This window comes from Typopeltis vanoorti, chromosome 6, assembly GCF_054136105.1.
Source record: "Typopeltis vanoorti isolate ZY-2024b chromosome 6, IOZ_Tvanoo_1.0, whole genome shotgun sequence".
Lineage (NCBI taxonomy): Eukaryota > Metazoa > Arthropoda > Arachnida > Uropygi > Thelyphonidae > Typopeltis > Typopeltis vanoorti.
The window spans coordinates 16222389-16234944 of NC_143554.1; the positions used below are offsets into that span (position 1 = coordinate 16222389).

Genomic DNA, 12556 nt, shown 5'->3' on the forward strand with positions numbered 1-12556 from the left:
GATATTTCAATTTAATTAAATTAATTTTAATTTCAGCCCAGTAGTTTTAATCCATGAACATGCAACTGTATATGTAGAGAAATTCCAATTTAAGCATGTGCACTAATGATTTTTGAACAATTTTTTTTGTTCAATAATTGTACTGATGATGTCTAATGATTATTAAAAACAACACGTAGTCCACAGTAATAACTTTAATTAATAAATAAGGTAGATATTTCATACTAAAACTAATAGTATATCTTCAGTGTTACAAACAGATAGGAATAGAATACAACTAACGAACATTCGGTGGATCACCTATTAAAATACAATGTTGTCACGAGCTAGGAAATGAAAGAAATTAATAAATAATTAATATTTAAGATAATTAGTTTTTTTAATGATTACATAAAATAAAAATGTAATCATTAATAAATAAGATAGAAATATCTACCTTATTTATTAATTAAAGTTATTACTGTGGACTTGCGTGTTGTTTTTAATAATTATACTATGCCACAGGTTCCTCTAAAAATAAGATGTCTAATGATGCATAATATATTTATATAATAAAAAAGTAAGTAAATAATATATTTATTTACTGTGGTATATGTGTTATTCTATAGTTATAAATAATCCAGTTCCCTGCCTAAGGACAATGTGGAATTTTTCAGGCCTCTAATGAACAAACAAAATGATAGTCACACCCTAGGTGCCACATTCTGACTTTCGAAAACATCCATGCCACTGCAGCATTTGAATTGGGAGAGTTTGGAGCATTTCAAGAGTTGAGATACTATCTACTTAGCCAAATGTGCAAACTATTTTGCATAAATATCACTAGAGGGGCATAATTTATACTGTCATCAGGTGTACATCTGATTTAGCATTGTTTCCATGTCATAAATCTTTTAGCAACGATATATGACTATACATGATTCAGATATGAAATAAGGAAAAATGACTGGAATCATATCATTTGTAGTTATTAACAATAAAATTTCACAACAGCAGTTATCAACAAATTTATTTTATACAATATTAAACAATAAAAAACTTTATGATACAAGAAGTTTTATTTGAATAACAAGATGCTTAGTTATTGTTTCAAGTAAAACTGCATGCACACTTTTAATAGATATGGAAACATTATTTTCTAGATCATTTAAAAAAAATAAACAAAAAAAAAGGGGGGGCGGGAAATATATATACACACATGTTGATACAACTTGACTGATGTTTGAGAGACACTTGTGCCATAATAGTAAGAAGAGATTACACATACACACAAGTATAATGAAACAAAGCAATAAACTTTAATTGCCAAATTTTTCAACATGGAATTTACAGGTCATCAGTTGCAAAGAAAGCTACTAAATACAAGATAGAACATTTGCACTGAATAGCAATAAGAGTCACATATGTCATAAAAGGAACACTATATAGCGAGATGTAGTAATTTATAAAAAGATTTTGTAAGTTTTTTTTCCACTAGTTGGTTAGACTATAATAAATTTAGTTTAATCCTTTATCCAAGTGTAAGCAAACAGAGTTTGCGCCTTAAGTATTTCAGGACTGAGGCAACTCGTGGTAAAAGTGGACCAAATCACTCCTTGTCTCAGTATCTCTAATAATGCAAAGTGCATCTCCTTGTGGACATGTATAATACTATGCATTAAGGGAAGGGCCACTACCCAGATCGGTTTCGACCTAAGCAATGGAGAAGTCATATTTACCTATATGAGTTGCCAAAAGGTGTACCACCTTTTTATTAAATTACTCTGAATTCAGAGAAAGATGTTGAAAGTTTTTTTCTTTTTCTTCTGGGTCTGGCTCCCACTGACAAGACCTCAATAAAGGTCAAAATTGGTCTGGGTAATGGCCCTTCCCTTAATGCATAGCATTATACATGTCCGCAAAGAGAGATGTGCTTTGCATTATGGGAGGAGACAATAATGAGAGCTTGGTCTACCTTTACCACGAGAAGGTCCTGAAGTATCTTCAGAACCGAGTTGCCTCAGTCCTGAAGATACTTCAGGCGCAAACTTTGTTTGCTTACACTTGGATGAAGGATTAAACTAAATTTATTATAGTCTAACCAAGTGGGAAAAAACTTCCAACATCTTTCTCTAAATCCAGAGATTTCTCAAATTTCTTATTAACAATGTAACTGGCATTCTTACAATGGCAATGTAAGGTTGTCATTATTACTATCTTTTTTTCCACAGAATGCGAGTTTGTCTAAAATAGGAAAGGTGGTAATGACAGGGAACTTGGTAGATGCCAGGAAGAGAAAGAGGAAACGGTTTGTCTTTAGAAGGAAATCCCACTAATCTTACATCATTAATCAGAAATCTGACAAATGAGGTCTGGCATTGCATGGAATTGACAATGACCACACAGAATCTTCTGGTGTAAAACACACCCTCCAACAGTGCCACTTTAAGTTCACATATTTATTTTGGGAGAGTGCTGAAGCCCTGCTTCATCATCCTAACTTGCATCGAAACAGCTTTTCCTTACCAGAAATCTTGAGTTTTATTCTCAGACAGCAACACTTTTCTTTTTTAAATCAACTACTACATCTCACTATATTGTGTTGTTTCTTTTACAACATAATGCTGTTTTTTTTTAAATAATCCTGTTAATGTTCTACATCATGGGTCGACAAACTGCGGCTTGCGAGCCACATGGGGCGCTTTGGGTATGTACATGTGGCTCTGAAGAAAATTTAAAATGAAAATAAAACTCATAGTTTCATTTATAAAATTTTTAAAAGATTTTATTCGCATAATGGCGATTTCATTTGTTTTATAGGTCTCACAAAACTTCGTGGCACTAAGATGCACACAGTCAGGGAGGGGAAAGAGAGCATGGAGGGGATGATTGAGCACATGGTAGGCAGGGCAGCCAAACAAAGCGACTAATTAGGATTAGGTTGTCTCGACATCTGAGGTCATTTGCAGAGCAACAAAGTGACTAATAAGTGAGCGCACGGGCGCCCTCTACTGGGCAAGGCAACGTTGGCAATGGCGCAAATGTGAAAGCGAAGTCCGTGTCGCTTTGCTGTTTCTGCAGCTTAGTATTCTCTTTTGGCTGGGTGCTTATTATATATAAACTGGCAATTATTATTATTATAAAGGCAATTATTTTAAATATATATATATATATATATATATATATATAAAAATAATATTGGTTTTATTATATTTAGATAGGTTGACGGTCGCAATTTACTGCGCCATTTTATTTCACGTGCAACTGTTACAATAAAATGTGTTACTGGTGAGATTTATTTTTATTATATTTTCGAATTATTGTCATTTATTATTTTGAATAATCACTTAGTTCTTTTTATATAATGTATTTATACAACGTGTTAAATAAAATATACTGTTTAGGGTGATTTTCAACGTGGCTATGAAGAAAAAACTAAGAAAAACAATAGATGAGCATCATGACTTTAAAACTGAATGTTTCGCGTTTATCTCGAACTCAGATGGCCTTCCAACCTGTCTTATTTGCCAAGAAAAACTGGCACACAACAAAAAGTCAAATTTGGAGAGAAACTTCACGACAAAACATGCAACATTTGCCAGAAAATATCCTGTCGGTGACACGAGAAAGAGAGCAGTTGAAGAACTTCAGAAAAATGTTGAAAAATCAAGTTCTGTATTTAATTATTGGAGAGAGTCTCCCAATGATGTTAATATTGCAAGCTTCGTAGTGAGTCAGGAGATCGCTAAGAGAGGAAAATTATTCACAGATGGTGAATACATAAAATGTTGTTTTGTTAATGCATCTGAAGAACTTTTTTGGGATTTCAAAAACAAAGCAGAGATTTTAAATAAAATTAAAAACATACCGTTATTTGCCAAAACAGTAGCAGACAGGACAGTTACAATGTCCTCAAATGTGACCAACCAACAAGTCGAAGACGTTAAATTAGCTTCAGCTTTATCAATTGCAGTAGATGAGTCTTGCAACATCAAGGACACAACCCAAGTTTCTCTTTTTGTGTGTGTGTGTGTGTATCATCTGAGGGTCCAAGAGAAGAAACTTCTGGGATTATTGCCACTGAAGGGCCAAACGCGTGAAGAGGACATAGCAAATGCAGTCCTTGAATGCATGGAAAAAAATCATATCCCACTCAATAAAATTGTGTCAATTGCAACCGATGGTGCAAAAAGTATCACGGGAGCAAAAAAGGGTTTTGTTTCAATTTTAAAAGGAAAATTAATCATGAAGTAATTACTTTCCATTGTATACTCCACCAGGAAGCACTTTGTGCACAAATATTTACAGAAGAAATTAGTAATTAAGATTATCAACACCATTATAGCAAGGGGACTTAACCATTGACAATTTAAAGAGTTGATAAGTGAAATGGGGAGCGAGTATTCAGATCTTCTCCAGTACAACAGGGTTCGATGGCTTTCCAGAGGAGACATGTTAAAGCATTTTGCATAAATGAAATCTAACTATTCCTCGACAAAAAGGATGTTCAATATCCAGAATTAACAGATCAGCGGTTGCAAAATTGTATTTTATGGTGGACATTACATCACAACTGAATCAACTCAATCGTAAATTACAATGCAAGGGAAATACTGCTTTTTCAATGCTAGAGGAAGTTATTTAGTGAGGGGAACTTTAGTTCATTTCCCAAACTTGTCTCAATATTGCCGAGAAAACAATGCCCTCATTAACGAAGATTATTTCAAGCCAGCAGTTTTAAACATGAGAGAATCTTTTCTTCAAATTTTTCAGGCTGAAATAATAAAGTGACTAACTTTTATTACAAATCCTCTTAATGCCAATGTGAAGGAATTAAATTTTTCTCTGGTTGATATTGACAGATAATTTTGAAATACAATTGCTGGACTTGACAAGCAAAGACTTATAGAGCTCCAAATTTGTACATCTTGGTACTGAAATAGAAGAACTGGAAAAAGAAAAATGCAGTCCGATTTCACAGCGCAAGCAGACTGCTATAAAAGAATTACAGAAAGCAGGCAGACTCAATGATTTTCAATACTTGGAATAGTTTTCCGGACTTATATCATGAGTCGAAAAAATTTGCATTTGGTGTTCTCAGCATGTTTGGGTCTACATATTTATGTGAGTAATCGTTTTCTAACATGTATTTCATTAAATGTAAATTGAGGAGACAAATTACTGATGCCAACTTGGAATCGTGCCTTAAATTAAAAACGAGTAGTTACAAACCAGACATACAGAAACTTTCTAAGGAAATGAAGCTCATTGGCTCACACTGATTAAAACCAATGAGAGCAATTTTTTGTGTGATTTTTTTCTTCGTTTAATAAAGATATAATTAATATTATAATTGTTATATATTACTATAAATTTACTATAATATTACTTTAAATTTTCCTGATTTGTAAAAATATATTTATGGCTCTCGAATAATTTTTAAATTGTTGTGAGGGCAGGTTTGGCTCTTCAGTCTCAAAAGTTTGCCAACCAATGTTCTACATTGTACTTGTAAATTTTTGGTTGAAATTGACAATTTAACTTTATTCCTTTAACCGGTTCATTATCCTTTGTGCATGTGTGCACACGCACACAATCTATTCTTAAAGCTGACAGTTTATTATAAAAAAATAGTGATTGTCCATAATATAATGCACTGTATTTCATGTTGCTGACACCACAAATAAAGGTTTTGCACATCTTTACAAAATTAATACAATGATTTGTTTTATACATACATGTATATGTGTGTATATATAATCCTATTGGTAATAATCAATCTGATGAATCTGCCAAAAAGTTATGAATAGCTGAGATACTAGCAACACGCCGTTCCAAAATATAAGCCTGCTGTAGCTGTCTCAACTTATATTTAATATTGAGACAAAAAGGAACAGGGCATTTTCTTGTCTTATTATCAGTACCAGTCAAACGAGAAATCTGACAGTATTTAGCATGATAACAGCACAATGAAATAAGCTGCTTGCAGGTAGTGCACTCTCCCTTCTTCTTCTTTTGACATGTCTTAGTGTGCTGAAGCACCATTTTCATTTTACAACAACTAGGCAAATTGCAATCAGTGGCACAACATTCATAAGCATGAATTAGGGACTGAATACATCTCTGAATAGAAAGTCTGGAAGATACTTGCGAATGAGCCGACTCATGACCAACAGATGATACACTACCAAAGTCAAAACCAAGTTTTTCCATTTTATGTTGATGACCCTCTTTTTCAAAACATAAAATACACAAGTCAAAATCATCGCAAGATGCACAGTGATATCCAGTTCCTATATGAATTTTGCATATATTGCAAGTATACAAAAATTGCCCTTGATTTTGATTATGCAATTCATACAGGACAGCCATAGTAGAAAATTTTGCACGTCTTAAAGATGAGAATTCATAATTTTTTTCCCGTGCAAAGGCAAGAAAAGCATCTCGTCCATCCATTATATCACAACTGATATAAGGATCGGGATCTATAATTACATTAAGATTAGTAACAACCTGTGATGAATATAAATTTACAACAAAAAATAACTCTTTATGTTTCTCCATGGCAGAATAAACTTGGCTTAGAAGATCATTTCCTGCATAAGGAATATATGATTTCCTATGCTTTCTTTGTCCATTTTTACTCTTGCTTGGCTTCATTTTGATGTTTTTTTCATCAGTGTTTTCAGATTTCTCATAAGTTGTTGATAAGTTAGCTGCTTTTTTTCCCTCTTCTGTTTTACTGAGATGTATTATACTTTCTTCTAATATCTTAGGCCAAAAGTCACCTTCAAAGTATGGTAATTCAGTTACACTTCTAATGTTATCATCTTGAATATACTTAAAAATATCTTTATAATCCAAAATTATTCTTTCAAGAATTCCTTTGTCTAGCATTTTTTTGTACCACTCTTGAAGTCGCTTTGGCCTTGGTATTTTTTGATCAGGAGGATGGCAATGAAATATATAATCATCTCCATCACTTGGAGGGCAGGCCCAAATATGAGCTGCTACAAATCCAAGTTTCTTTACATAAGCTAGATAGCCCAGTAGAATTTCATGATATACAGATGTCTTGTAGTCTCTTAAATGTAAAAGACGAACACTATCCAAATAGGCAATATAAACTCTTCTAGTATTTGGAAATGGACACTGTGATCCATACTCCTGAACATGCATGCCAAAAAAACATACATCAGAATCATCAATTTTTGTAAATGCAAGTAGTGCTTTTGCTCTATAAGGAAAGTTTTCAGGCCACTGACCACTTTCCACAACTTGTTTTCTCATGGCTGGTCTTACTTGAACCACTTTATCTAAACTGCACACAACTCGAATGATTATTTCTTCAGATCCATGCAATTTATTTTTAAGGAAGCTATTAACACGAGCTTGAATGTAACTACTAAGTTTAGTTTCAGGTAATTCTCTTGCAGAAAATTTATTTTTTTCTCTTTTGCATCCTTTGCATTTTAAACAGGAATCACAAATAAATCCATTAGCCCAAACAGAGTCTAAATGAAGAACACATATCTGATGAAACTTTTTTCCACAGTTTATGCATTTTACAAATGGTTCATTCACAAGATGGTCATTTTTCATTTCAACAAATTTATCTTTCTTTATAATGACTTGTGGTTGTGTTGGATCATCACCCAGTGCTACAGAGTCACCAACTATGCCAGTGAAACATTTATGACAGTAAGTATATTTGTCAGAAAGAAGACCACACTGTCTGGAAGTATTCTGATAACTCCAATATTTGGCACCCTGTTGAATATTACATAGCTGCTTTCCATAGCAATATAGCACTTGGGGATGAAAAACATATTTAGTACCACAACAATATCCCAATGACAGCATGACCGAATTTATTTCTTGCTCAAATATTTTTTCCAATTTCAGACAATATCGATATGCACGGGAAGTTTTTTTATTACTTAACTTTCCATTTTCTAACATTAGTAGTACATCTTCAACATACTCCCATGGGTCCTGATATTGTCTATCTTTTAGTTTCTGCCTGATCATTGATAAATCAATAGGTTTCTTTACTGTTTTAAAATAAGTATGTGTTTGAATAACCTCCTGATTTACATGTCTGAATGGTACAGATTCAGGTTCCTGTTTGTAAAGTCGTTCGTTAATCTGAATTAGTGCATCTAATTCACTTGAATCAAGTGGTTTTTGCTTTTTAGTTGAAGTCTGCTTTAAAGGTATGCATACAGAACAATCATTTCTCACACAATTCTTCCAGTGTGAAATAATAAGACGAGAAGAAGAACAATATGGAATTGGGCAGGAATGTACTTTGCAATCAATCATATGATTTATGAGTTTTCTAATAGCTTGGCATGATGATAAAGTACATTTATGTGTTTGTCCATTTAACTGATTATCCATCTTTTGGCATTTAAGACCATGGAATAACAAAATAAGTCGCCGCTGAATTATTCCTATGTCTTGGTTAACAGAAGGCAATGCAGCAAATTTGGATGGCAAAGTATTTTGTAATGGTGGTGATGGCTGTAAATGATGATATGTATTTACATGAGTCCTCTGACAACTACCTTCAGAAGCAGAATTTTCCAAAGTTTCTTGTGAAACTTTTGAAGCAAGTGAATTTTTTAAAACATTTCCACTATGTATCTGAGGTGTATTAGAAGTAATGCTGTGATGCAATAGTAATGGAACTGTATTATGTAATGATTCACAGGATCCACTTTTTGTTGAAAATGAATCTGATGAAAACTGATCTAGTTTAATTGGTTTCATCACACCAGTGGCATAAGAGGAAATGGAAGGCTTTCTTGATTCAGCTAACACAGTTTTATTCCTTAATAGCTTATCACTTAAAGAACCATCACTTTTGACATCAGTTAATATCATAATATTACCACTTTTATGAGCTGGTAATGATGTAATTTTGCTTGATGTAACATTCACATTAACATTAGGAAGAAAATTATCTGAGTCACATTTTTTAATGCCTTTAATATGTGCTAGAGGTATATGAGAAATGGGAATGCAAGGCACTGTTTTAAAGCCACTGTGCATTTGTGGTATTGTGAATAAACTGCCATGTATTGCTGCACCATTACAATGAAGAGACACAGATGGTGATTGAATTACAGTCCCACCACACACACCTTGTGTATCGCCATTATCGGTGAGCATATTTTTTCCCTGTGGAGCTGAATGACGAAGATGACTACAGAAAGAAGGTTTCAAAGAGTCAACATCTAATCTCTCTTTCTCTGGAAATCCATTTTTCAATTTTTTACAATGGGCCTTTTGAAAACATGATAAAGAAGTAACAGAAAGCTTTCGCTGCTTATTTGGTGGCTCTTCAGGATGGTTAGCCATGTCTTCAAGGAAGAATTATGAAATTTGCAACACCCACTAAACCTCTCCACATTAAGCACCCATTTCTAATTACATTATTATACTCTCTGAATGAAACACAAAGTCAATCTATACTTAAAAGGTAAATGTACAATCAGCATTTCACCACAACTACATCTTGCATCTATTTATGGCATCAGGCTGGTATCTTGATGAGCATTACCCACAACTAGAAAAAAATAAAAAAAAATGCTGCATATGAATGCTGCAAAATATCTGAAGTTCTTTGAACATTAAAAGACTGAGTGTTATCAATATTCTTAAGACCAATCATCAAAGAGGTCATTAAACTCGTCTTTACATTAACACCACTTACCTCTATTAAAGTGGGGATGAGAAGGGGTTAGTAATCATCATTACAATATCCACTTTCTCCAATATCTGCTCTCCTTAATATGAAACTATTACTACTGTATTATTACATATTATCAAGTCTATTTATGATGTTTATAACTGCTTTGATATAAGAGTTCAAATGACAACTACATCACATAACTGAATACAAATCACAACAATTTATCATTCCCTAAGATCCCTCGGCTAGATTCAAACTTCATGCAAAGATCATGTAGATATTTCCAATCAATGTTCAACAGCATAATGCAAATGCAGTCACTAGGTATTCCTTGCTTTCTACCAATTTTTGCCATCTGATTCCTTGTATCTTATAATAAAGCTTTACTGTATTTCATATTTTTAAACTGAAAAATTTATTATAAATCCCAACAACCACGTTACCATTCCATTGCAAAGCTTTCGAAGGTTTCTGCAAGCTCTGGCATAATGCACACATCCCACATTGTAATCACTGTAATAATACAGTAACATAAGCCTTCATGGCTTACTTCACTCTATCCTATTTTTCTGATATGCTTAATAAATTAAAAGCTTTACTTTCATGACTCAGAGAAATTAATTTCCCCATTTTTCTGTCATGCTTAAATACTAAAACTATTGTGCTTAAATCATATATTTTCCTTTACCAAAAATAATAGTACACTTTTAATAGCAGGCAAATACTTGCTGCATGTGGTATGGGGCTTCCATCAGTTAAAAGAGCAGCATATAAAATATTCTTAAACATACTAATACATTGTAAATGAATTATATATTTTATCCAATACAGGAATTCAAATTCAGACAAGAATATCCATTACCTGTAACAAAAACAAAAAAAGACAATCCACCAAGAGCATATAGAGGTCAAGACAAGACTATAATGATAAGCACAGGAGGTATAAAAATCAACATAAGTAAAAATGAGATCTTGCTTTAGGGATTTAGTTGCATTTGATGATGACAACTCTGTTGGATAAGCAGACTCATATTACAGTGCTATTTCTGGATTTTGCAAAGTTATTTGAGAGACTGTCTGTTTACATACAAGTTAGAGTTAACAGAGTAGGTAACAGATAAATTAAATAAAGGAGCCAGGTTGGCTGATAGATACTACCTGGCAGACTGCAGTACTATGTAAAATTGATGTCGACACCATCTACAATCAGTTGATATCTTTTCTTGAAGATCTGAAGGTCATAATCTGAGTATACTTCATAAGAAACGCTACCTATAAGAAATAGATGGAACAACTCCACTGATCTTTTACCTGTAACATAGCCATTCCCAAGCAGGTTCAGAGAGTTACCAGTTAAACTGTAAATGCATATTGAACAGTTACTACACATGTTACTGTGTGTTTGGTCAGAAACAAGAATGGCAAATTTGTGGAATATCTGGCATTGATACTACTACTATGTTCACTGGGCATCTACAGATGCCGTATGGTCACTCGATGCTCAGTGATGTGCCACACCAGGCCTCAAAAATTTAGTCACCATATAGTCCTGTTGTCTGCTTTTCTGGTGGCCTCAACTCTCTGAAGATCAGTCACTCCGCACACACCATCCATCCATCTCACTGATGGTCTATCCCTGTCTCTTTTTCCAGGAATTTTACCTTCTATTACTGTTCTGAGAAGTCCCCCTTCCATCCTTTCAATGTGTCCAAAATATTTTAACTTTCTTCTGTCAATATCCTTAAGGAGCTTTAAAGTTCTACCGATCTTTTCTAACACCCATTCGTTTGTTATGCCTTTCAGTATATGATATCCTCAACAGCCTTCTGAAACACCACATCTCAAAAGCAGATATCTGTTTCTTATCTGACTTCTTTAGGTTCCAAGTCTCACATCCATAAGTCGCTGTTGGAAAAACAACTGCATCCAAAATCCTCAACTTTGTTCCCATGGAGATGGATCTATCCATCCAGATTTTAGACAAGTCTCTGACTGTTGTTTTAGCCATTCCTAACCTTTTTCTGATGTCTTCTGAGCAGCAATTCTTCACATTAATAATGGATCCCAGGTGCTCAAACTTCCTGACTTCCTCAATTCTTTCTCCATTAAGATATACTTGTTTATCAAGAGCTTCTCTGTTTGTATTTCCTTTGAGAACCATAATCTTTGTCTTGCTAGAACTGAGTTGAAGTCCTCTGTTATTATTGATCTTGTTAACTTTGTCAAGAATTAGTCCTAGTTCTTCCATGTCATTACAAAGGAGTACTGTATCATTGGCATACCTCAGAAACATGATTGCTTCAGGTTTCACACTAAATGACGAAAGGTTGACTACCGTTTCGGTAGGAAGTTGTGGTTTCGCTTTTTTAAATTTGAAAATTTAAAAAAGAACTCGATCTCGAAACCACAACTTCCTACCGAAACGGTAGTCAACCTTTCATCATTTAGTGTGAAACCTGAAGCACTCGATGCCCTCGCATGTGGCCACAACTTCGCCATTGCGCCCAGAAGAATACCTGCTGAAGTATCATAATACGAATTGAACGTGGGATATGACACCTTCCAAACCACGTCGCCAATGATATTAGACTGGATGTGGCTTGTATTCTGACCAAAGCTAAACTACCAAAAGTCAACATGCCCAGTAAGGAAATTAAATCTCTACTAGAATGAAAGAAAAACAAGGAAATAATAATCACTAAAGCGGATAAAGGGAAGGCCACAGAATTGCTTAACCAAAAGGATTACAGAGGTAAGCTGAAAGCTCTATTGTTAGATTGAGCTACTTACCTCCCTATCGAGTACAATCCCACCAACTCACAAATTAGAAAACTCCACAGGCTCCTTAAGAAGGTCACTTCTTGGCCTGTGGAAAAC

The 12556-nt window shown here is 34.0% G+C and overlaps 2 protein-coding genes across 2 annotated transcripts in view; both read right to left on the reverse strand.

Moving 5' to 3' along the window:
* Window positions 1-12556, reverse strand: part of Sas10 (UTP3 small subunit processome component Sas10) — a 226779-nt gene that overhangs the window by 191142 nt on the left and 23081 nt on the right. The window lies entirely within an intron of this gene.
* Window positions 993-9345, reverse strand: LOC150105309 (histone lysine acetyltransferase CREBBP-like). The gene has a single exon (XM_090394638.1). The coding sequence runs from the start codon at window positions 9343-9345 to the stop codon at window positions 5755-5757; it is 3591 nt and encodes a 1196-aa protein (XP_090250764.1). The 3' UTR covers window positions 993-5754.

Excerpts from the sequence above, each read along its gene's own strand:
- LOC150105309 (XM_090394638.1), bottom strand. The coding sequence starts at position 9,345 with ATGGCTAACCATCCTGAAGAGCCACCAAATAAGCAGCGAAAGCTTTCT.